The sequence below is a fragment of the Lichenostomus cassidix genome, chromosome 5, assembly GCF_008360975.1.
Source record: "Lichenostomus cassidix isolate B80296 chromosome 5, HeHo_3.0, whole genome shotgun sequence".
Classification (NCBI taxonomy): domain Eukaryota; kingdom Metazoa; phylum Chordata; class Aves; order Passeriformes; family Meliphagidae; genus Lichenostomus; species Lichenostomus cassidix.
In genome coordinates, this window is record NC_139486.1 from 36569175 (window position 1) to 36594235 (window position 25061).

The 25061-nt window shown below is 40.8% G+C and overlaps 2 protein-coding genes across 3 annotated transcripts in view; both read left to right on the plus strand.

Moving 5' to 3' along the window:
- LOC146436370 (cytosolic phospholipase A2 epsilon-like) overlaps positions 1-2794 on the plus strand; it is a 28958-nt gene extending 26164 nt beyond the window's left edge. Inside the window, exons 19-21 of one of the 2 annotated variants that reach the window (XM_085062338.1) lie at positions 30-196; positions 873-1059; positions 2014-2794. In XM_085062338.1, the coding sequence (XP_084918464.1) occupies positions 30-196; positions 873-1059; positions 2014-2324 (665 nt within the window). In that variant the 3' untranslated portion in view covers positions 2325-2794. Of the gene's footprint in view, positions 1-29; positions 197-872; positions 1060-1194; positions 1625-2013 lie in introns of those variants that run through there. The other variant, XM_085062339.1, reaches the window with a different exon arrangement.
- A 3145-nt stretch (positions 2795-5939) lies between these two features.
- Positions 5940-25061, plus strand: part of EHD4 (EH domain containing 4) — a 29608-nt gene continuing 10486 nt past the window's right edge. The window contains exons 1-3 of the mRNA XM_085062342.1: positions 5940-6241; positions 13534-13710; positions 18055-18152. Of these exons, the coding sequence (XP_084918468.1) occupies positions 6006-6241; positions 13534-13710; positions 18055-18152 (511 nt within the window). The 5' untranslated portion in view covers positions 5940-6005. The remainder of the gene's footprint in view (positions 6242-13533; positions 13711-18054; positions 18153-25061) is intronic.

Sequence of the window (25061 nt, forward strand, 5' to 3'; positions counted from 1 at the left end):
TCCTCTGAAAAAATGTGCTTCTTCCCTAGACTGTGAGCTGGACTTGCAGCCCAACCACCTGACAACAGCAACAGACTACCTCATCCTGATTGACACAGCATTTGCCTTTGCTACCAGTTACCCACCCCTTATGAGACCAGAAAGGAAAGTGGATGTCATTTTGCATTTCAACTACAGCTCAGGTTCACAGACAGGGGTGAGTCTTGTACATTCTCCTTTACTGATTTCTGTTTTATCACTGCGTTCCCAGATCATCTAGGAAGTGTAAATAAGTTAACAGTTTACCCGGAGGTGACACATCTTTGTGGAACAGTATGTTATAAGGAAGTAATAATTTAGTAAGCTGTATCTGCCCGTTTTTACATGTAAATGGTTTTAGCTGATTTGAACGCAGTCAGATGTAGAATGACTTAAGCTAATTGCCTTTAAACATTGTCTAATATTTCTCAATGCAATCATACATATTCCTATGCACAAGAAAATGTGCCGTCAGGACAATATAACTGCAACAATGAAATGGTTTGATGCAGAAGACCAGCTATGCAAATAGATGCAACAACAGTTTGGATTTAGCAATGTTAAATTCCTTAGGAATAAAAAGTTGCCTAAAAGCCACTTTTTCATATCCAAATGTGGCATGCAAATTTTCAAAGAGAGGCATGTGGACTCAGATCTATCTCACTTAACTCTGGCCTTCCAAGTTTTGGCTCCATAAACAACCTACACCTAAATTTGGTATGTACCATAATCTGTCAGAACCTGTCCCTTACCCCACAAATATTCCCAGGGAAATTCGGTGTTGGTCAAATTCAAAGTTCTTCCCAGATGTTCTGATGTTTTCTTTTGTTTTGTTTTCTTATTGTGGCAACTAGCCCCTGAAAGATGCCTCTAAATACTTTGCAAAACAGGGAATTCCTTTCCCTACAAAGGTGCCAGATGATCAGGAAACACCACATCTGAAGGAATGCTACGTTGTTGGTGATAAAGAGAGCCCAGAAACACCTATCGTGATATTTTTCCCTCTAGTAAATGACACCTTCAGGGAATACAAAGCACCTGGTAAGTTTACAGTTACCCATCACATTAACAGAAGAAGCGGCCACTTTTTTTCTTTCTTTTTTTTTTTTTTTTTCCTGGATAATATCTGTTCTTCAGATCATGCTGTAATAACAGACTTGTACTCTTTTTGCTTAGATCTGAACCATATCAAGAAACTTAAATAATGTGCATTTTCCTGGACAGTAGAGAAGCATCTGGGATCAGCCTTTGCCACATATTTTCCTCTTCAGATTTTTTCATAAGCAGATTTGGGTTAATTGAGGAAAAGAATATTCTGTTTATCTGCAGTAGCAAAAATTAGCAGGGGTAATTTCCTCTCATACTTGTCATCCTCTCCTGTTAGAGAATGCTCTGAGGAGTCTAAAGATTTCATTGTTTAAAATAATTTCCAGGCTTACAGTTAGGCAGATAACCTTGAAAACAAAAGCAGGAACTAGCACAGTGATGAAAATGTAGAGTGAGGCATAGTGAAGTGATGAAAGTACAACACTGAGCCATTCCAACACTCTTTGTTCTAGCAGATAGATAGAAGTTCAGCCCGCCCAAATTCTGTGCCCCATCAGTACAGAGTTGTCGCTGTTGAGCAGCTAGCAGAGTAATGAAGGCACCAGTTCTGAGTGGCAAGAAGGAATGACCTTTATTGTTTTGATTTCATCACATATATAGAGTTCTCAAAAGTCACCCAGATTGGTCAGTCAGAAGCCTTCCCCCAGGCCTGATTGGCCAGGCCTGCACTGTCCAAGTTCTGGGACACTGTTCCAACAACATCCAAACTTTATCTTTATTTATAAAACACAAGAAAATTTCTCATGGGAAAAACCTGTGCTAGCCACACAGAGTCAAGCAAAAAAGCTAATTTAGTTTAGGGTTGTGATCCACTACTTGTGCATGCCTGAGAACTGGCAAGACCCTAATTGTTTTTGCAAATTAACCAAGTCATTGTTTGTCTGTTAGGTGTGAAGCGCAGTCCCTCAGAGATGGCAGAGGGTGATGTTGATGTTGCCAATGCCTGCGGCCCATATTACATAAACAATCTCAGCTATTCAGAGGAAAATTTTGACAAACTGGTGAACCTAAGTCACTACAACGTCCAGAACAACAAAGATCTGATTCTTCAGGCTTTGCGTACTGCTGTGGAGCGGAAAAAGCAGCACAAGAAAGAGCAACCACTGCAAAAACCGCCCGATGGCTCTGGCATGCGAGTGCCTCACAGAGAGGGAAGCCAGCCTTTGGCTGACTGCCCAGCACCGGGGAATATGAAATAAAGTATCTATGAGTCTTGTTAATGAAGAAGAAAAGGAATTTTATTAGGAAGTGAAGAAAAGCCAAAGGACGCTAAGAATAGCACTTCATTTGTCATCGAGAATGTTAAAGCCTGTCTGTCAGTGGAGGGAATAAACATAAAACCAGCTCTTCCTTAACGAACTAATGTGCTTCCCTTGTTGACAGCCTCAGGAGCGTGGCTAGGTGAGGCTGTGCTCCACCTGTGCTGGCAGAAGTGACCTGAAAGGCCGTGGCCAAAATGCATGGACAAGGAAGTGTGAGGAATTTTACACTGACTGTGGTTGTGTTCTACCTGTGCTATAAAAACAGAGGATTGTCAGTCCAGGAATGTGGAAGAGAACAAAATCCATTGTCTCTAAAATGGAATCAAGAAAGCCATTTGTGAACTAAGAAGTCCTTATGTGAATGTAAATAAATATTAAATGTATTTAATAAACCACTTTGAGTAAGAGCTATAGCAAATAATGATTTTTCATTCCAAATATATGTTAAAGGCATTTATTTTAGGTGCTTCTTCCTCTGCTAGCAAGACAAAGACAACTTGCAGACATTTCATAGCTGCAGAAAAATTATTGAAGAAGAAAGTACACCTCTTCCAGACCTAAACATAAACTGCTCCAGGATCCTGGGACCCCTTGAGTTCAGGATTACAACTAAGACCCTAAGACCCATCTCTACAAGAAACAACTCATGCTAATTTATTTTATCAAGCTGGATTTAAATGTTATTGATAATACCAAATGTTTCTTAATAATAATATTAATGCTTTTAATAATTTTTAAAGACTATTACATTGAAAAGACACAAGAAACACAGACAAAGCATAGCTAAAACTGTACACCTAGTATCACTCATTCAAATATGATTTTCTTTAACTTGCTGCAGAAAATGGCAACTGAAGTCAACAGAACTTTAACTTTCACCTTTCTGATGCTTTGGTTGTGACATTAACATGGCTCCTTTCCAGTAAGCAGTCTGGGTTTTTGACAGATGGAATCCCAATTATACATATAGTCTTCTTTTTTTTTTTTTAATTCAATGCTATTGGTGTATTTATTAGACATCTAATATCTACAAGCCCCTGTTTCCTACACTTTTGCTGTAGTATTCTTTGTCAAGAAGTTCTGTTATTGTGGGCCAAAAATGTAAGTCTTACAAACTCCTTTGTCCTCAAGGCTGAGGGTCTCCTCCTAGGTGGTGCACAGAAATGCAATCCTTCTGTTTGCCACTTAGGACAGTGAACACTTACCTGCACACTACAGGAGGCCAAATAGTTCCTGTGTGGACTATATGCCCAGGGTTTATCTGCCAAGGAAACGAGAGCAAAGACAGCAGTCATGCTGATGAGTACTGGATCTCCTCACAGTATGGGACAGGATGTAGCCAGAGGGCACAGCCAGACCTGGGAATTTGGAAGCACTCCCAGGTTCCCATATACAGTTAGAGCTTTACTGTCTGAAGGGCAAAAATTTCACCGACAGCAGGAAGCATCTAGGCAGGAAGTCTGAAGACAAGCAGAACGAGGTGTGTGAGTGCAAACACTTCCCTGCCCTTCCTGCTGCTTTCCAGCAGACACGAAAGGGTCGTGGAGAACAGTGAGCACTTTACCTCATTTTGAAAATCTTGCATGGAATAATTACTCAGTACCTCAGTTTTCTGTATTCAACAAGAATACAGAGGAAAGTGTCAGGGCTGATCAAGGAGGTAGAACTGCTCCCACACAAGGCATGAACAGATAAGGAATCTGCAACCTAGAGAAAGGACAGGAGGAATGAAAGGCAGAGAAGAGAGAGATGTATGAAATCGGTGCATCTCTCTTCTGTCACAAGCCTGGAGGGCATCAGACAAAACTAGCAGGCAGCAGGTTTAAAGTTAACAAAGTGAGGTAGTTCTGCACACACGCAATTAAGTTTTCTTGTTGATAAAAGTTTATGCATTCAAAAAGCTGATTGATGCGTTCACTGGAAAATTTTAGGGACTGAAAAAATATAATAGCTCTGCATCTGCACTGAATCATAAATTCCCAGAGACTCAGAGGACAGTCTGAGACAGTGCTGTACGTGCCCTGTGATGTATGTGAGGTATGTAAGGTTCTCCAGTCACTAAATACTGGATGCACCACAGACAGAGTGGAAAGCAAGCTCATTCCACACTGCAGTACTTAGGTTTTCCACAGCTCAGATATTTTTGCATATAATTAATAATTTGGAGCAGTCAGACTGTCTAAAGACGTGGTGATAGAAAACTAATTTCAAAGAAATTACTGAAGTAACATAGAGAAGTTGTAAGTAACTACAAGGATAACTTAATTATCTATGAATTAACCCATGGAAAAAAGTAATGAAAATTAAAGGAATACAAAACCAAATCATGAAAAGGAGATTTAAAAAAATGAGGAAACCAGTCAGCAAGATCCTAAGTGAAATGGGACAAAATCTTTCGACTCAGCATGGAAATTGCAACAAAAGAATTGCAAAACATATGGACAGCCCTAAACAAAATGCAAAGCAAGGAACCAAGAAAATGCCCAGGACTGAGCATTGCTAGTCTAACATCTGTTCTTTGAGGAAGAGCATAGAGAGGAAGGAGACATAAAGAGCACATCTAAACCTGCTGATGTATTTAGAAAAGACCTGGAGCTTATTGAGAAAATGCACTATTATGGAAATGAGGAGGAAGAAAGGTACATACATAAAAATATGAAACAGTAGATGTGCTGGACCAGCAAAAGGATTTAAATGAGATGGATGATGCAAAGGAGCCAAGGTCATAAGTCTGTAACACAAAATAAACACTTTATACACTTTTAATATAGTGTTTGTACACAGTTTCAGCAAAAATTTCCACTCCATTTTTTTTAACTGAGATTCCAAGGTTTTGTTTTTTTTTCTATGTAGTTAGTGAGCACAAACTTTAATGTCAGAAGAAAAAAAAATATATATGTTTTATTGATTTCCCCGAGGTTGTAGTGAATGTAGTGAATGTACATGTGGTGAATGTAGTGCATGTGAAATCTTCTGTAAAATCAATGGACAAGGTGATCCTCCTACATGGCTTAACATAATGCAGGAACTAAGGTTAAAACGAATGGCCGCATCTGCTCCACACATCTCACAGAAACATTTCTATGTTATACTCAGATTTTTCACTGCGTTTAAAACAGTTGCCTGATGTCGTAGCTAAACACCACGGCGCTTAGTCACACACTTCTTTGGCATCCAAAGACAGCAACCATCATCAGAAAAACACGAAAAGTATTTGGGCGATTCTGTGTTCGGATCGGAGCTGTCAAAGTGTTTCCGGATTGAGATTTTAGCGCAGAGGACCAGCAGGTACAATCAACCTCCAGAGGCCGACTTGTGGCCAAAAAAAGAAAACAACAAACAAATAAAAAATTATCTCAGTAAGAAAAACCCCCCAAACCAACTTCCCTTTCAGAACAGCCCCAAGCGCACCCGGCTGCAAGGGTGTGTGCGGCAGGGAGCGAGCCCCGCCCGGCGCGCCGCTGAGTGGAGCGCGGCCGCGCTGCCGGCACCGCCTCTCCCTCTGTCTCTCGCGGGGCGGATCCGCGGCACTGCGTGCGCGGGAGGCGCGGCGGCGGCGGCAGCGGCAGGGGCAGTGGCAGTGCGGCGGGAGGCAGCGACAGCAGCAGCGGCGGCGGGATGTTCAGCTGGCTGGGCAAGCAGGGCGGCGGGCGGGAGCGCGGCGGCGGCGCCGACGTGGTGCAGACGGTGACCGGCGGGCTGCGGGACCTCTACCTCCGCAAGCTGCTGCCTCTGGAGGAGCACTACCGCTTCCATGAGTTCCACTCGCCCGCGCTGGAGGAGGCCGACTTCGAGAACAAGCCCATGGTGCTGCTGGTGGGGCAGTACAGCACCGGCAAGACCACCTTCATCCGGTAGGCGACCCCCGGCGTGTGCAGCCCCCGCTCCCGCGGCCCCGCTCGGGGAGCGCCTCGCCTCGCCTCGCCCCCCCGGCCGCTCGGTCATCCTCGCTCACCTCCTGCCCGGGGTGGTGCTGCCAGCGGTAAATCCCTCCCACGCTCTGCCGGCGCACCCCGCGGCGAGTCCTCCCGTGCGGGGCAGCGCCTTTCCGCCCGGGAGCCTCGGGCTGTGAGCCGCGGGCAGCGCCGTGCCGTGCCGTGCCGTGCCGTGCCGTGCCGTGCCGTGCCGGGGACAGCCGGCGGGGCTGGTGCGTGTCACGGCCGGCGACCCTCCTGGCGAGCGGGGCTTGCCCCAGAGCCTCCGTGCTGTGACGGGCACGGAGCTCCCGAGCCCCTTACACGCTCTGTAGCTCGCCGCTAGCTTCCTGTTCAAGAATATTAGCTCTATTTCATGTTCTGTTGAGAAAGGGTAACCTCGTTGTCTACTTCCTCTTAGTTCTTTTAGTTTCTGAGTTATTTCAAAGGAAAACCAGGGGCTTCGTGTTAAAGCGGTATGAGTGCACAGGCCATCAGGGATCATTTAACCTTACCTCCTTCCCTTTCTTTCCCAAAAGTAATTTAATGCACAGATCGCTTGTGATGATAAAAGAGTAACACGACAAGAGTTTTGGACAAAAAACGCCTGGTATCTGGAAAGTCTCCCCTTCCATGTGCCTTTATTTTTTTTGATCCATTATGTTGAAGAGGCAGTATCACTACTAAGTCAGCTTAACAGTGTTGTTCCTGTTGCAGTATTTTCTATCTTTCCTGTATTCCTTATTTCTAAGTTTCTTGGTAACTCATTTTTAGGAAGCTGAAGCATATCTCGGGTAAGCACAGTATCATGAACCTGTAAATATTTTGCATATGTTTGAGTTTCCCTCTCACATCCCACTTACAAATCAGTCTAAGGCTGTGGCCAACTCTGCAAAAGACACTGAGTTGTCACTTGGTTCACGTTTTGACCCACTCATATCTGAAGTTCATTATAGTCCCTCTGTAAAATTTACAAATATTTATCTTTCAGTTCCAAAGATTACAGACAGCCTTGCCGTAACATTGTTTTCTATTTGCAGTGCAGAATACCTATCTGCCCTCTCCACTGAAGAGTAATGTTTACCTTTAATCACCTGAGAGCTTTTCAGATGTTTGCAGAACTAATCATGTGTCTTTTCTGGTTTTACAACTAGCTGATTGAAAGCTTGAAGCTGAACTTGGTTTCTTATTATTACCAAATTCCCATAAACGCTTGGAGGAATATTTTTAAAATAGAAGTAGGGCTGTAATTAGAAGAAAAGAAACTTAGTTTCAGGATCTCCACAGTCAGTCACAAGAAGGTGTGTGTTTGTAGGGTGGTTGATTTGGATTTTTCTAGCATTTCTCTAGGCATATTCATTCATTTTCTTCTTTAAAATTACAGTTGCCCTGTTAGTCTGTATATATTTCCAGATAAGTGGTGTTACCTGGGTTATGGACAAGGGATGGGGGAAGAATGGATAGTACAGAGGGAGGCAGAATGGTCCCAAATATGTGCATACCAGAACCTGTTCCGCCTATCAGCGGAGTTGTTCTGTTATTTGCAATTCACAGAAAACTTTATTTCTCCCCTCCTGTAAGACATTGCCTTGGTTGAGAGCACAGGTTCTTGATTTGTGGACATTCAACTTTTCTGTCCTTTAGAGCTGCCCATATTTGACTGAAGTGCAAGTCGAGTGCTTAGAAACACAGACTTGCAGTGCCTTAGATGTATTTTTGCTACTGTTGCTTTGTGAGTAACTTGTTATCGATGTAACGATAAAATACTGAGCAATAGGGTTGCCTGATATAATGTACAGTTTGAGTGAGAAAAGACCCATAATTTATTACAGCTCTTGACATCTTTTTTTAGCAATTGTCAGTGCTGGATGAAGATGCCCAGACAATTTTGACAGAGATTAAGTTTTCAAAGATGGTTTCTCATGTGTTTTGTTAAAGTATCTGAGTTCTTGCAGGAGGTGGCTTCCACTGTGATGTGTCCTTCTCTCACCACTTTCTCCTGTCCCTGTTTTAGGTAGCTTGCAGGCAGTTTAATCTTGTATGAGGTATTAGAGAAGGCAGGCATTGACTATTGAGCCCAAATCAGTAGTAGAATATCTGTTGTTGCTTCTAAAAGACCTCACTATGATCAGCATTCATTACCTCACTGTTTTCTATAGAGTAGATAATAATTGGCTGAATCAGCATGAAAAAAATGCTCCATTCAAGATGGGCAGCAACTCAGACAAAACCGCAACAAATAGTGTTGCAGTGGATGTTACTCAAAATCCAATCTAGAGGAGAAAAAGAAGGGCAAAAAAAGAGAAGTGCTTGTGTGCTGTGTGGAAGACTTAAAAGAAGACTTGGGAAAATATTATCGTGTCCAGGTCAGCCAGAAATAAATTTCCCTATGGTAGGCTGAATCTCCCATGGAAAAATGTCATATCCTCTCAGGACTGTCATAATTCTAGCTTTAGTGTAGATTTCTTAGAATGAAGTAACGTTATAGGGGTTTTATTCCTGCAAACCTTTTAATAAGCAAACATTATTTTAAGTACTAATTAAAACTGCTTTTTGTTCACATTTCTCCACTTCATAGTCAGGAGGGCATATTAGATCTACCTAAGTGTTTACTATTGGGTTTATGTGTGAACATAACAATTCAGTTTAGCTGTCAAATATTCATTTGGGATGTGACTTAGACGTTATCGTGAGAACTTCACATTTTCATACATCTGACACATCCATATCCACCCAGTTCCTTCCACTAAATCTTTATGGAAAACACTGATCTACCCGTGACTAAATGTCCCTGGGGATTAAGATATGCAAACAAACATTTCCAGGTTTCTAACAGCTCTTATGTTTTTTCACTCAATGCTGTTTATCCGCTTTGGCACTTGGAACAATGCAGTGAAACCAGACATTTTTGCTGTCAGTGGTGTAGTGTGGTGATAGTTTTATTCAAGTCTTTGACAATGCTGACAATTCAAACAAATACATCCAAATGTTAATGTTTGTCTGTTGGTGTTTAATGAAGTGGGAGTATGGTGAAAGCCAACTGCTTATCTTACATGTGAGCTGCTTGGCCTTGCATCTTCTGCAATTGTCTCAATTTCTCATGCCTGTTTAAAAAAAAAAAAGTGGACAAAGGAGGGAGAGGAGAGGAGCATCGTACTGTATGAAAAAGAGATAGGAGGTAGTCAGTGCATATAGGTAGTTTCTCTTCTTCTAACTGTTAATAAACTTTTAGTCTAGTAATGTTTAACTTGTAATTTATTTTTCTATTTTAAAAGTGTAGGAGACTGATATTTTTTTAAAAAGCTTATCAACATGAGACAAACCAGAAGTAAATTCCTCAGATTGCCAGCCTGTGCTTTTACTTTGCTCACAGGTATTACTCAGAGGTTAAAAATTGTAAACTTCCTGCTATTTAACTCAGCCAGAGCTGACTTTCATGAAAGCACCCTTTTGTATGCATAATGTCTGGAGTCTGCAAGTAGCATGCAGTTGCTTGTGCAGCTGCATGTATTTCTTTGGAGGTGAAGTGGGGGGAAGGTCTCTCTTCGTTTCTTTGGGTAAAAGCTGTAACTTCTTTGTTACTTGCTCTACATGACAGTTTTAAATTATTTAGAGCAGAATTCTTACACTAAAGCAAACATCTGCTAGTTTTGCTGTGTTTGAAAAGAAGCAGAATATTTAGTGCAGTATGTAGTATGGAGGTAAGCAGCCCTATAAAGGAGCTATGAGTTTGTCTCCAATGCATCACAGGGTATCCCTGCTCAGTGCTGCTCTGTCCAGCTCACTTGCATTCAAGCATTAGTGTGGCCTAGCTAAAGCATTTAGACTTCAGATGATAATCAGTATCTGCAACTGTGAGTAATCTCTTCCATCTCTGGAACTTTGTAAACTAGTTTCCCATCGCCTGGCTATACGTCTTGCAGAGGAACATAGATGAATGTTTATTGGCAAAGCTGAAAGGTTATAGCCCAGGTGAAAACAAAGAGAGAAGAATCAACAGGATGTCTGTTGTTTGATCTAGACTGTCTTTGGGGCATTGGCTATTTTTAAGCATTCTTCCTGTGAGCATTTTTGAACTCCTTCTCTGCTGAAAATTCCTGAGAGGAGCATGTAGTTGCAGATGCTGAAAATCCAGGTATTTTCCTGTGCTAGTGTAGCATTTGGTACAGAAACATTGGCATCTTTTCAATTTGCAGGAGCCTGTTCTTACCTTTTGTGTGGGTAAGTAAAACTGGTTTTTCATGCTGAGAAGTGTGATATAGCGTGCTGTGGCTTAGCCCACCCCTCAACTCCAGCTCGCAGCCAAGCACCACACAGCCACTCACACCCTGCACAGTGAGATGGGGGAGAGAATCAGAATGGCAGAGTGAGAAAACTCATGGCTTGAGATAAAGACAGCGTAGTAGGTACAAGTAAAGGCATCACAAGCAAGGCAAAGCAAAGAATTCATTCATTCATTGCTTTCCATGGGCAGGCAGACATTCAGGTATTCTCAGGAAAGCAGGGCTCTGTCATACATAACAGTGACTTGGAAAGAGAAAATGCTATTACTCCAAGTGTCTCCTTCCTTCTTCCCCTAGCTTTACATGCTAAGCACGATGCCATATGGTACAGGATATCCCTTGGGTCAGTTGGGATCAGCTATCCCTGCTGTGTCCCCTCTTAACTCTTTGTTCACCACCAGCCACTTGCTGGTGAGAAGCAGAAAAGGCCTTGATTCTATAAGTGTAAGTGTAAGTGCAGCTGAGCTCTAATGAAGACATCCCTGTATTGTCAACACTTCTCAGCACAGATCCAAAACACAGCCACATAGTTACTGTCTCAGCCAAACTCATCACGCTTGAGCACAGCCAGTGCTCAAGAGCAGGTTAATTTTAGTCTGTACTAATTCTTGATGTGCAATTGTGAGCCAATCTGAATGGAAAATACCTGTGTTGGAAAGTGATTCCTGTGTCTGTTGAATAGTTGTACCGGGCAGAGCATTGTGACTGTTGGGTGGGGCTTGGTATTTGGAAGGAGGTCTTGCCTTCCTGGATTGTTATCGCTGTAAAAGCCTGGTTTTTTAAGCTGCCTTGGTGACATTAACTTGCAGTATCATTGCAGTTCAGTAGCACTTTTTTCTGGTTTAGTCATTTCAATAAACAGCTAATCTGAATTTGTACTATCAAGTTCAGAGCAGCAAATAGAGATGCTGGAAATCCTGAAAGGTACTCCATGCTTGTAACTCTTTAAATTTTGCAAGTGTTACATGTGTGGTAACTTCATGAGCAGGCCATGAAATTACTTTTTCAGGCATCCAAAAGACTATCACCGCTAATTGTCCATAATTATGCCATAATTCATGAGTTTACAATAGATGGCAATTGTCCTGTTACCCTGGAGGTGTCTGCTCCTGCTTTCAGATCCCACCATAGTTTTCTTAGACCTGGGATGTGGGACTTCACTCCTGTGCATTTGATTCACTATAATGTTCTTTACTGCTGCCCTTGGAGCTTCGTGTATGTGTTGTCTGTCACCTTATGAGTTGCTGTCTCTGTCAGCAGAAGCCTGGGAATGACAATTTGTATCAAGAAAAGAGCTTATTTATGATTGATTTTGGCATGTTATGGCATGGTTGTTCTTATGTTCCTGCTTTGTCACAAGTTTTAGTATTGCCATTTTTTAATTTCTTTTTTTGGAAGCAGAAAGCTGCAGGAAATCTCATGTAAATAACTGTTCCATGCTCCCAATCATAGTTTGAGCTAATTGGAGCCAGTTTGCTAAGGGTAGTGTCAAACAGTCTTTGAAATATGTAGCATGCATTTAGTTCCTTAAATTCAGCTTCTGTGCTCTGATCTATAAATTTTGTGAATGCTCTAGACAGAGATTGTTCAGCAAGTATAGATACTATGTAAAATGTTTTTTGCAGCAAAAGAGGCCAGCAAGTCCTCTCAAATCAGTATTGATTTAGGAAATTATAGCAGAATCAGCTTAGTGCTGTTGGATTAAGTCCAGAATAAACCTTTATTGAAAGAGCAGCATTAATAAAGATGCACTAAAATGTAAGTAGTGCTGTTGTTGTATATAGGACCACCACCTGTGCCTGAAGAAGAATTCTCATGTAAATCCAGTTTTGATTATGTAAATAGTTAAATTGTAATTGATTAAAATTGTGGTTTGTTTTTTTTAAGAACTTCAGGGTGACATTAGAAACACTTAGTCTTGAAGACCCAGGTGGTGCTGTTGTAACTGAGGACAATAATAGTCATGTTTTTAAATTGAACAGGGTTGTCTGTGTCTCTTTGAGCAGTGGCATTTGTCTTAGAATGTGAGCTAGAGGGAGGCTTGCTCAAATGTGAGCTAGAGGGGGCTGCTTTTATTTGCACTTGCTATTCATGAAGGGATGCAGACAGGCTTTTTATGTAAAGAAATGCCCTGGTTCCATTAAGTTTTAATACTTAAATACGCCCTTAATTCATTTCAGACCTTGTTGTGTGGAAAGTCGAGGCTTGCTCCACTGAGTATGTGCTGTCTGTGTTTTCTGTCAGTGAACTATTCAAAGGGAGGTGCAAGATGGTTTCTGGCAATATGGCACTACCTGACTTGATGCCTTTTGGAAGCACTTTACTGTTAGACCTCAAGTTCTGCAAATCTGACTTAGCTAACAATTACTTTTTGATATGCAGGTCAAATGAAAAGAAAAAATATTCCTCACTCCCAAACAGATAGAACTTTACTGTCTCCTAACAGTTCTCTCTGCCTCTGGTAGGATGAGTTAAAGATAGTGAGATCTTACCAAGTTCATTAAAGGGTTAGCTCTGTCAGGCAACTGAATTTGCTCATGTGCAGCTTCAATCCATTTGCTTTTTGTACCATCAGCACTGGTATAGGCTTGGAAACACTCAGGAAAGCAGCCATGTCTTGTAGAGTAACCTACAGCACTTAAATGGTTGAGGTGGTGCAGCTGAGGGATTGCTTTCCACAATGTCCTTGTAAAGGGATTTACTTGATCCTTTTACCTAGATGTTGTGAAAAACTAATTCAGTTCCCTTCCTTCTTCCCCATTTAACAGAAATAATGAAATGCAGGAAAATATAATTTTACTCTTATAGAATGTGCATATACTTGGGAATTTTCAAGCAAATTATAGGTATTTTCTTTTGCCATGGATCCCAATCATTCATTCTTTATTAATATTTGTGTATAAATATGGCTATTATATATAAATACATTAAGGTATTCTCCATGTCTAGATACCTGCTTGAGCAAGACTTTCCAGGCATGCGGATTGGTCCAGAGCCTACCACAGATTCCTTTATTGCTGTGATGTATGGAGAAACAGAAGGAAATGTTCCTGGAAATGCCCTAGTTGTTGATCCTAAGAAGCCGTTCCGGAAACTGAGCCGCTTTGGAAATGCTTTCCTGAACAGGTGAGATCGTCTTGCTTTCTGTCTTCTGATGATTGTGTTTAAATTTTGGCATGTTCTGTTTTGAACTGCATGGAAGAAATATTCAAATACAAGCAGGAGTGGTGGCAATTCAGGTGAATTAAAAAAAAAAAGGCAGTACTAGGTAGGGCGGCACTGGGATAGAGATATTCAGTTATCTGAATAGAAAATAGTTGCTAAAACCAGTTCACAGAAAACTGCATAAATGCTCCACTGGGTGACTTGTTTGTGAGGCATTACACCAAGTGGAACTCAGGATCAGTTTATGCAAAAATTGTACTCAATAAAATAGATAGGTTAGTACTATTGCTAAAAACTACCGTTCAAAAAAAAAGGGAAACAATTATTTTCCCTTTGATGCTGTCTTGTTCCTTCCTACTGATTTCACTGGATATCTTGGTATAGCTATTTAAATTGTGAATTGCTGGGATATATTAAAAGACCTACAAGAATGAAAAAGATTTGGATGTGCCCTGTGGATAACATAAAAACTCAAGCTGTTAAGTGTTTAATGTTGACTACCTGGTGTTCAAGTAGTTCCATAGGCCAGGGAGATAGTGTTAGTTTCTGCTATATATTTGTAAAAAGGGAAGAGTTGTTCAGGGGTTGTGAATATTTTCATAGCAAACTTCAGTAGCATGCTAAATATTTCCAGTTGAAAGTAAGTTACTAATAACACTGTTCTTATTCTCTGAGCACTCACTTTGTTTTCTTCCTGTATTTGATAGTAGCTTGACATTGGGGCCTCACTTTGCAAGCCAATTAATCTAAATTGGTTCTTTTTAACAATAAACTTTCCTGTTTGGCTGATAAATACTGGCATGCATGTTAGAAGTTCATCATGTACAGTTTTATCTCTGGCTGTGCTTGTTCAAAGAAGAAAGTTTATAGCTGCTTACAGTTGGCTTGGCTACCGCTTTGCAGAGATAAGAATATATTCTGTGGGAAGCTGTTGTCAAGTCCCATTTTAAAAAGCAATTTTGAGATTACTGGCTGGGTTCTGTCTTCCAGATCACTATTCCATTTCTCCCTTGCCTCACCATTGTGCTCCCTCTACAAAAGATTAATATCCTGTATATTGTATTTTGCATAGTATTCGAATATTTGCACAGAACATTTAATAATGATATTTGTTTGTTTGGATGAGTGGTGGTGTAATTTTTTGCCTAAATCATCTAACTAGTTGTATCAGTTCTGAATATTATGCAAGCAAGATTATTGTCTAGCTAAAAAGATGTACACTCAGAGTAACTGACTAAATTATTCCAGTTCTTTTGATGACTGTGATATTGTTATGTTGAAGTGCTGTGAGCATCCTTATCTTCCCCAACAGTCACACTTACTTCTTAGTTATTCAGCAGAGATCTAGGTGCTTCTATTTCCCTAGATTTTTTTCAAAACTTGCCTACTCCTTTCTCTTTATGACTTCCATTAGATGAAATCATCTTAGGCTTCAGTATCTTCGAGTTCTTACAAGGTTACCTGTAATCAAACTACAAATTTTACCTTGCCTTCTTTCATTTGCCATGCTGACAGTTCGTTTTATCCAATATTACATTTTTCATTCCTACCTTAATAGAATTTTCTCTACTTCCTCCTGCTGCCCCCATTTTATTTTTTAAATGGTTTCCCAATCCTAGTGTTTTGTTTTATGGAGGAACTTAAGGCTATGAACACTTAGACTGTGAAGCTGAGTGCCCTTTTCATCCAAGTCTAACAATCCAAATGACAGGAAACAGGGACTGAGGTAATGGAAAAAATGAAACAAACAAGAACACAGTATCACAATCAAGGCTTGTACTTAGTAATTAGCTGCATTAATTTATTGATGTTACCTTGCTTTTGTCTTTTTCCATGACCCCTTCTAATTGCCTCCTCTGTCTCACTGTTTGTGAGAGATGTTCCTCTAGTAGTCTCTTATTCCTCCTCTATACTTTTCTTAAAAGCTGGAGAGGAAAGGGAAGGGGGACAGAACCTAGTGTACCCTTGAGTGCTGGTGAGGAAAGAATATTGCGTTATATCAGATAAGCATGTAAATAAATTAGTGCTGCTGAGAAGAAATGCATGCTCCTGCTCTATTCTGATGTGTCATAAGCAATTGCAGTCATCTCATTCATACAACTCTTTTTGTAATACTTTTTCTTTGGTAAAGTCTCTTTGTCATTCAGGTGGATAGTATGTAGTTCTGTTTTTTATGATGCTGCTCTTTTATGACCTGCATGAAGTGGGATGTTAAGAAATAAGTCTCAATATTGAAAAGAGATATTCAAATAGCACTATCATTACATTTTTAAATTGTCTGAAATATCAGTTTTATGTAAGATTTTTAACCCATCTGTCATCTTTATTTTATAGCCATATTCTAAAAGTTAACAGCCAGTTAATTCTGAGTTCATCCTTCTGTTTCATGTGTGTTTACCATATACTTTTGTCCTCCCTTTGCCAGCAATGACTGCTGCAAAGGTGGCAGTGTCTGCGTTTCTGAGGCCTGTAGATCTCTTATTTTCTCTCATGGTCTTTTCCAGCTCGGGTGGTGCCTGAGTCAAGACACTGCTGTATTGTTCAGCTGGCAAAACAGTGCCTTTCTTCCCATAAGATAGTTCTAGAAACATCTTGGTGATACTGAACAAGCTTTCCAAGGTTGAATGAGAGTGATGAGAAAAAACATATGTGAAAACTCAGTCTTCACACTTCCAAATTTATGAAAGCTACTTCATGTTGTACATAATAGTGATATATGTATTTTTGTAATGGTTCACATGATCAAATATGTTTTCTTTGTCGCGTATGCACGTCCATTATATTTCCACATAATGTGTTTGCTTTTGGCAAGTTGAAATAATGTAATTTTCTCAAATAGTACCTCACTGTTCTTTCAAAAGTATTTCTTAAGCCAGTAGAAAATTAGCCCTAATGAAAGAGTTTGCTTCAGATATGAGGTATTTTTTATACCGGGTTTCCCACTAAAAAAAACAATACATTTTGCATTATGTTTATAGATTTATCAGGCTGAGATGGCTGCTGTTTCCTTATGCCCTCTTGGGTTTCAGGGAGAGGTGTCTGTGATGCTGCCATTTCTGTTTTATCCAAGAAGGGACACTGTGTGCTTTTGTTAAAAGCTCGTTGCTACAAGGTCTCTTGAAGAACAAGGTGAAGTGAGGTGTAAAGACTTCTTTTCTTCCCAATTTCATTTGAATAATTTGTATAAAATAGTATCTAGATTTTGATGTCGTTTACATTTTGTATCTGATATTTGACTGGATGAACTGTTCCTAACTCAGATCACTTTCACCTTAAAGGTCTTGTTTGACTTAGCACAGCTACGATTTGCTGTCTGTGATGCCCTGTTTTTTTGAGGTACTGTGCTTTCTGAAGCCATAGGTTGGTGTAGGGCAGCCACATCTTAGAGCCTGAGGCTGCAGCTTTAACCCTGTGTGGGGCAGCCTTGCAGGTGGAGGGTGTGTGCTCCTTTGTATCTTCAGCTGCTCCCTGATAAGAAGATTAAACTCTTATGCAAATCTCTAAAAGGCAGGTTGTGATGAAGGGCAGTGAAGTTCTTCAGTCATGAATGACCCTGGAAGCATCAGAGTAGCTTGCATGTAACACACCAAGTGTTCTGCACAGCTCTCAGAGTCCTTGTGAATTATTTATTTTTCTGTAAAACCACCATTGAATTTGTCTCCTGTTGCAGAGGCAGGAGGTTATTGTTCAGTGCATACTGTGTGTAATTTGAAGTCTTGTTTCTGGCAGGGTGATAGTTTTGGCTGACTGTGTAGGAGATGTACTGGTGGTTTTCACTGGTGCCCCACCTGAGGAGAGTGGTGGGTTAGGGAGTAGGGATCACTCAAACACTGCTGGATCAGGTGAGAGGGAGATGTTGTAGGGACTGGAATAAAAACATACTGTCAATATAGCTTTCTGCTTGGTCCTCTTTCAATCTCTGAGTTTGGGCATAAGCTGGAGTACATGAAGAGTTTTCTGTTGTGTGTACTAATTTTGGTCCTAGCAAAATGGTGGTTTGCTGGAGTCTTTTTAATGTTGCGTTTAAGGCCCAAGTTGTCAGCTCTTGCAAAATTTGGAGTCTTATCAGCACTTAGACATATAGTTTTACAAAGTTTCCTTCCCTGTTTTCTTTTTTGGGAAGCTCTCTTCATATTTTTTTTTTTAGTGTGTGGTTGCCAAACATAGAGGTTTATCAGGATTCAGAAACCTTTTTGAATCTCACTTGAATCTTTCTAAAATTAGATACATAATGGGGAGCTCTCAAGCAACAATCTATATGTGGGCTAGAGCTATTGTTAATGGTTTTTCCCTCCTTTGCTGCAGGTTCATGTGTTCTCAGCTCCCTAACCAGGTCCTGAAGAGCATCAGTATCATCGACAGCCCTGGCATCCTCTCTGGAGAGAAGCAGCGCATCAGCAGAGGTGAGTTGCAGAGCTTTACAAGAACCAATCTCACTACATTTTTTCTGCTCTACTGGACAAATCAGCATCCCAATCCTTGCAGAGCCTGTTTTAGTGGTACTGTGGGGTGGTCTGTCCCGTACTTTCTTAATGCAAGCCCTGTTAAACCCATATTTTAAGGCTGGATGTAGGGTTTGGAATTTTGTCTCTTGAAAGCTGGTGGGGGTTGGTATTTCTGTCATCCTGCTGCTATGGCTGCAAATGGCTACAGCTGTATGGTCTGTTGACAAATTAGTGCTTTGTCACTCTTAAGAAAAATACTTATTTTCATTATTTTAATTGCTTTCCATTAAGTATTAATGACCCTTCTATATACACTGTTGAAGTTCATGAATGAAAAAATGTTTCATCATAGCTATAGATGGTCATGTCTAAAAAATTTGGGGGTGGGGCTATAAATAAGGTGGGTTTATTGTGGGTACAGCTGCTAGCTGGCTTCTTAAGATTGCTCGGTCATGCCATAATGTAATTTTCAGTCTAAAGAGGAAGTCACATGGTAGAAGGAGGAGGAGCATATGAGAATATTTTTAATAGTATGAAAATTCTGCAGGGAACTGAACTGTTTATCAAGCTGTTTAAAACATTAGCCTGTCTTGAGAAACTATTTAAACAGAACAGCGTAATGTAAACAACTTTCTTCCTTGCATTCTTCAGCTGCATTTAAGTGCTTGTCACTTTTCTGTGGAATTGTAAATGGTAGTGATGCAGGGTGTGGCTTATGCTGCACTCCGTTTTCAGACCTTTGCTTAAGAAATGGAAACTTGCGTTTCATGTCTCTGTCAGAGGAAATAAACAGTTCTTTACCATATCACACCTGGGATTTTTTGAGAAAATCCTGGTATGAGCACAATATATGGCAGCTTTGCAACAGTAGTCATGTCTTTACGATAAACTGACAGAATAAGGGACTTACTTCTTAGGACTGTAATCCAATTTATGCTTGCTTAGTAAACTGGTCTGCCAGGTGCTTCTGGATTCTTTGTTCAGTGATGTTTTGTCCTCTTTATTACTCATAGTCATGTAAAGCATTCATCATGGGGAGAGCACTGGACTTTCCTTTATGTGACGTGTTAGTGAATAAACAGCATGAGAGCTCTATGTCTGTGCAAGCAAAGGCTTGAATGTTGTGAAAGCACAAATAAAACAAATAGTGCATGTTGGCACTCTCACTTCTAGACAGAAAAAATTGAGTGTATAACTAATGACTGCAAGAATCTTCCGTAAAATACCCACAAAATATTTAGATCCCAGTATACACAATCTGATAAAATCAGCAGTGGTCTGCTTCTCCATTGCAGATTCCAGCTCCCTTTTTCCTCCTCAGGTTAAAACTAGGTGCATCTTACCCCTTCTTTGCTTGTTAAATCAAGAGAAAATTATGTTTGGCAGCATTCAAGTATGTGTTGCCACTTTCATAACAGTATGGAAGGGAACATGAAATAAGCAGAAAACTAGAGTATCATATTAATATGCCACTGAAAAAGTGAGCAATTGTGTAACCAAATTCAACACCATTAGGGAATGCTGTGGAAGTCTCAGATTTCCAAATGCAAAACAGAGTTTCAGTGGTAGTCCTGTGTTGCGTGGAGGACCATGACTCTTTACTACCATCTAGAATTGCTCTTGTGACTTAAAAAAACATATGACTCTTGTTCCCTTCTTGTTCAGAAGCTCAGTGTCTTGATGGTATGTGCCTTATCAATTGTTACCCTATCTTGCCTGCCCTTTGATATGATAGACTTTCACCTAAGTTGGCATAGCTCAGTGATTAGCTCAAACTCTTACCTGTTTCACAGGCTTTAACTTGATTAGATTGCATTTCATGAATTTTTTTCCATGTGTTAAAGATTGTCTTGAATGTGTCACTTGTCATAGTTCTTTTATCAAAGTGTGATTCTCCCTTTAGGTTTAATCAGTGTGGTTGCACCATATGTGAGGTTTTGGGAGCTGGCTTTAGAGCACTGTTCTCTGTGTCCCAGACTTTCAGGGCAGGTTAAATGAAGTTTTCATATACTTAGGCATCAGCATACAAGAAGTTATCTGCAAGTGCGTGTGGATTTCTTGCATGCACCCATTCCATGCTATTGTGATTAGGAAAAACCCTTTCAGCTCACCCTTGGCTGAAGTATTGCATAGTCAGATACATTTCCTGTATATGGCTTTTGGGCTGCTTATGCAGTTTGCATTTAGGTGGTTTTGTAGAGCACAAACTTGACTTGTCTTGTAGTGCTGCACACAGCAAGGCTTGTCTGACCTGGTCCCTGAAGGAGTCAGTGTGATTTAAATGTTTTTATGCTATAAGTCTAATTTAGCATGTTTTGAAGATGCTGTGATGAGTTGCTTTGATGACTTTGTAAGTCATTGTGTACAAATGTAAACAGGATTCTACAAGATGTTTTCTGCTGTGCCTAGATGTGTCTCTGTCAGAGAGGGTTCTGCTTTCTAGAAGTTTAGCTTGTGTCTAACATTGGTGAGCTGCAGTTTTTCTTATTTAAAATGTTTGATGGAAGAATACTATTACAGGGCTCCTTGTAAAACCTTATCCATTTATTGTTGGTGGTTTTTTCTCCATCTTCTCACGAGCAGCTGCTTAACTATTTACCTATGAATGAATGTAACACCTGTGTAATTTTAAAATTTGACAGGTATCACTAGGAGTAAGTTGAAGTCTTCTGAGACCAAAAAAGGTATCAAATGTTAACTTCCATTTTAACATGCAGAAAAACAGTAAAGGGACTATGTAAAATTAGAGGAGATGCACTATTTCCCAGCATGTTCTATTTTTAACTCTGGAAAGCATCCAAGGCACAGATGACGGAGGTGATTGCTTGAAGGGTCAAAAATGTACACAGAGTGCAACATCCAAAGATGTCTCAAGACACACCTTTCCCGCTCCTGTTGTCGGCAGGAGGATGTACCAGAAGCTTCCTGCCTGTCGGTTCAGGGGCTGTAAGTGGCTGGAGGAGAATGTGCAGATGTGTGCCAGCATTGTCCCCCGGTCACACAATGCCTGTCCCTGTGCTGCTTCTGCAGCATCACTGGTGACGTTCACAACAGCCCTGTCAGACAGAAATGTCTGTGTGGCCTGCAAGATTTGGAAGGAAAATGAGTGTCTGGCAGGATGTGGGGAGGAACCCTTCTTAGGAAGGGAGAGGGTGTTTGGTTCATGGTTGAGTGGCATGAAGGCAAGTGTTCCAAGAAGTATGGGGAAAGAGTTCAGGGGAAAATGGACATTGGTTAGTTTGCATTTTTAAAAATTGGAGTTACTTAAATGCAGTTCATTTTCTCAGTTCAATCTGCTTGTAGAAATGTAGTTCTGGATTAAGTAAAGTAGAATATATTTGCAACCTTGTGTCAGGCTTTCCCTTGCACTGAGATACTGTGCATCAACTATTCCACCAACAGGAGTGTAGTAAGATTGTTATTCAGGAGTGCTGGATTGAGACAGGCTTTCATTAATAGAACTGGAAACTTGCACTCCAGATAGCAAAAGGTTCATCTTACTGTTTGAAAGAGTGGGAAGTTTAGATGCTCATCTGTGGCATTAGAAGAGCACCAGTTTGGGCAGGGGAGAAAGGCTGCACTTGTTCCTGTCCAAGTTGTGTAGTAGCCTTGGCTGTGTGGTGCTGAGCCAGCAGTGGTGGATGGGAGTGCTGCAGCACCCTGCACACAGCTGATTGATCTGTTCAGTGGGCTCTCCCTGAGCCTGCAGGCTCCTCATTGCAGCACTCACCTGACAGGTGCCTCTCAGCTGCTGTGCCAGTGGCATCAGCCCCCGGAGTGGAATAGCTGGGCACTCTGCCTGTCTGTGCTGAAAGGGGCTGGGTGGAGTCCATCAAGCCTCCCAAATTGTTTTCTGAATTGCAAAAGCTTTGGAAGATATTAGGGCAAGTCAGAAATTATTTTCCTTGGGCCCACAGGAAAAGACCAGCATTTGTTTCAATCTGTGTTACTAACTGGCCCAGACAATTGCCAGTGCTCACACTGCAGGCTGGTGCTTTGCCCTGTGCTGCTGACACATCATAGCTCATGATCAGTGTTTCTAAGGCTGGTGACCACAAGCAGTTTCTGTCCAATTTTTTCTGCATTGTTTCAGTTTGTTCTCCTCTCTAGTCTCTGCTCAGCCCTTTACTGATGCCCAACAGTTCTGTCCCTGTCAGAGGTACCAGCTCACTCCCTGCCCACAGCCTGGGATGAGTTCAAGAGCTCTGCAGTGCTGCTGGTGGATCACTGCTTTCCTCTGTCCCTTAGCTGAGTGTGAGGGTGACTTGTGACATTCTAATATGCATTAGAGGTGTTGCACTTGGTGACACAGAGTTCTTCCTGGATACAGTTGTTGACATCAGTCGCTGGGAACAAACCTTTGAAGAAATAGCAGTTAGAGCAACAAGAGGCTGAGAAATATCAGCACCAAAACATTTTTCATCAAGTTTTCCAGTCTGATCAGTGTTGACCTAGTACTGCTCAACTTGGAAAGCCCTGATCCATACACATGTATGGAAGTACTTAACCATAAATCACTTCTCTGTAGTTCAGATACACTCTAATATAAAACTGCTGAATCTGTAGATAAAAGAGGTTCACTTCTAATGACCAATTTTCATGAAAATGTATACATTTTTCAGAGTTTTTGAGGTCTCTATCAGCCATTTTCAAAAAGCAGACCATTCTTTCCCAAAGCAAATGCTTCATTAATATTTAACCCACATTTGAAATAAGTTCATTTTATTATACACTTACTGTACAGTTGTTTTTTCAGTTCATAGTCCAAATGTGTGGTGGGAACTTATATACTCATGTAACCCAACTTTTAAAGTCACCTTCTCACATAGCCATTTATCTAAAACTTAATAGAATTAAAGTTGTTTCAATTTGCAGTTTTATTTAATTTCAGACATATTTCCTTTTATATGGGTGAAGTCAGAACAGGCTATTTTGTAGCTCAGTATTAGTGCCCTGTTGCAACTACGCTGTGACATGCGAGTGACATCCGAGATCTTACTTCTCCCTTTCTTTCTTGCTAAATTTTTATAAATTACTCATACTGATTTTGATTAGCTTCTTAGTGTAACATGAGAAGAGTTCTCTTGCAGAGATGTTCTGTGCAGCTTTCATCCTTGCTGCCTGACCTTTTAGCTCATATTCAGCCCTTCAGGAACTGATGACGGGAAAGAATTTATGAAAGCCCCAGAGCAGCATTATCAGCTTTTTAACATAGCCTCCTCCTTTTGCATTTTGATATCTCTGCTGGATTTTTAGTGGAGTTTTATGACTTTTTTCTTTTTAGGGGGGCAGGGCAGGTAATACAGATAATTTGGGATATTTTCTTAATTTTAACTAGAATTTCTGGTTTTAATTTTATATGCTAGTTGTAATTTTTAAACAAAAGGTTTAAGACTGAGTTGTTTCCTGTGTTGCTAAACATTTACAAGTATGTTCCATGACAAATTTGGAGGAGTTTTTTTCCTATTACATTCATGTATGTCTGCTTTTCTTGATTATGGCACTAGTCAGGTTCAAACAAAAAAAACAACAAAAAAACAAGAAAACAAAAAAACCCAACCAACCAACCAGCTGATTTGCTTTTGGCTTCCCTTTTGAAGACCAGCAACTTGAAGGTATAATGAATAATGACCTGACTGAACCAGCATTAAGAAAAGCTAAGCAACTTTACAGTGTTCCCTCCTACGCCCTTTTATTTGCACTGGTTAAAAGATGCTAGGGAGAATGAGGAGTGGTGAAGGGTCTTTTGTTTGTATCTGGACTAGGTGTATGATGTGTTTGTTTCTTGTATGAGTAGTCTAATTGGGTTTTCTTGGCTGGAGATTAGAGATTTAGAGTTGAGAAATAACCAAAGACACCGTGGAGGGCTTAATGGTGGTCACTGAGCTTTCTTTGCTGTTGGCTTTTAAATATATGCTGCTGGCAGCAAAACTGTTGATTCTGTGTGGAATACTTTATACCAGTCCTTAAGTTTGACTGCTCCCTCCTTCAGGTCTGATTTGTTTCTGGGAGGAAGAGGAGGGGTGGGATATCAGCTCCCAGTACATACTTTGCTGTTCCTTACTCATACAAGACGAGTCACATCCATGCCAAACCCAAAGCAGCATCACCACTGGTGACTCTACGGATTAGATGTGTCACTTCTGTGTAAGGAGTTCCTGAACAGTGTTTGTTGTGTGGATTAGGTACCAGCTGAACCTGTAAAAGCATTTAGACAGGTGCTATGAATAGGCTTTCCTTTAGAACATGATAAAGCTTGTTTCAGGTGATCAAAAAGGTCACTGCTCGTGTTCTGTAACTCCCTTGTCCTCAAAACCATCAGCAACGCAGTCATTTTACTTTTAAATTTTGCTTTTAAGTCTGCTGTTGCAGAAATACTTGCTGTGGCAGCAAGTGTTGCAAGGTAAGGAGGGATGAGTTTGAAAATGGTTTTAAATCCAAATATTTCTAGTTGCTGACTTGCACTGGAATGTTGCATCTGCACCATTTTCCTTGTAATTCAGATAAGCAGTGCTACCGAAGTGACCAATATTAGCAGTGCTGAAGAGAGATTGTGATCAAAGCCCCACAGTCCTGTTTAGCTTGGGTGCTGTGATGCAGCCAAAGCTCCTGGGAAGAGGCAAATGTGGGTGTGAGACAGTAGCTCACAGCAGCACAAAAGATAGTGACATAAGAGATGGGTGGCAAGGTTGAAAGAAGGGCAGTGATAAAAACAAAAGGTGGTAGTAGTGAGACCGGTCTAAGGAAATGCAGGATACAGTTGTCCTGATCTCATTGTCCACAGATACTGCCCTCTGAGTGATCAATCTCCTCTTTTCCCCCAGGCAGAGGTTATTATCCCCTGGTTCTCTATCCCCAGCCCTGCCT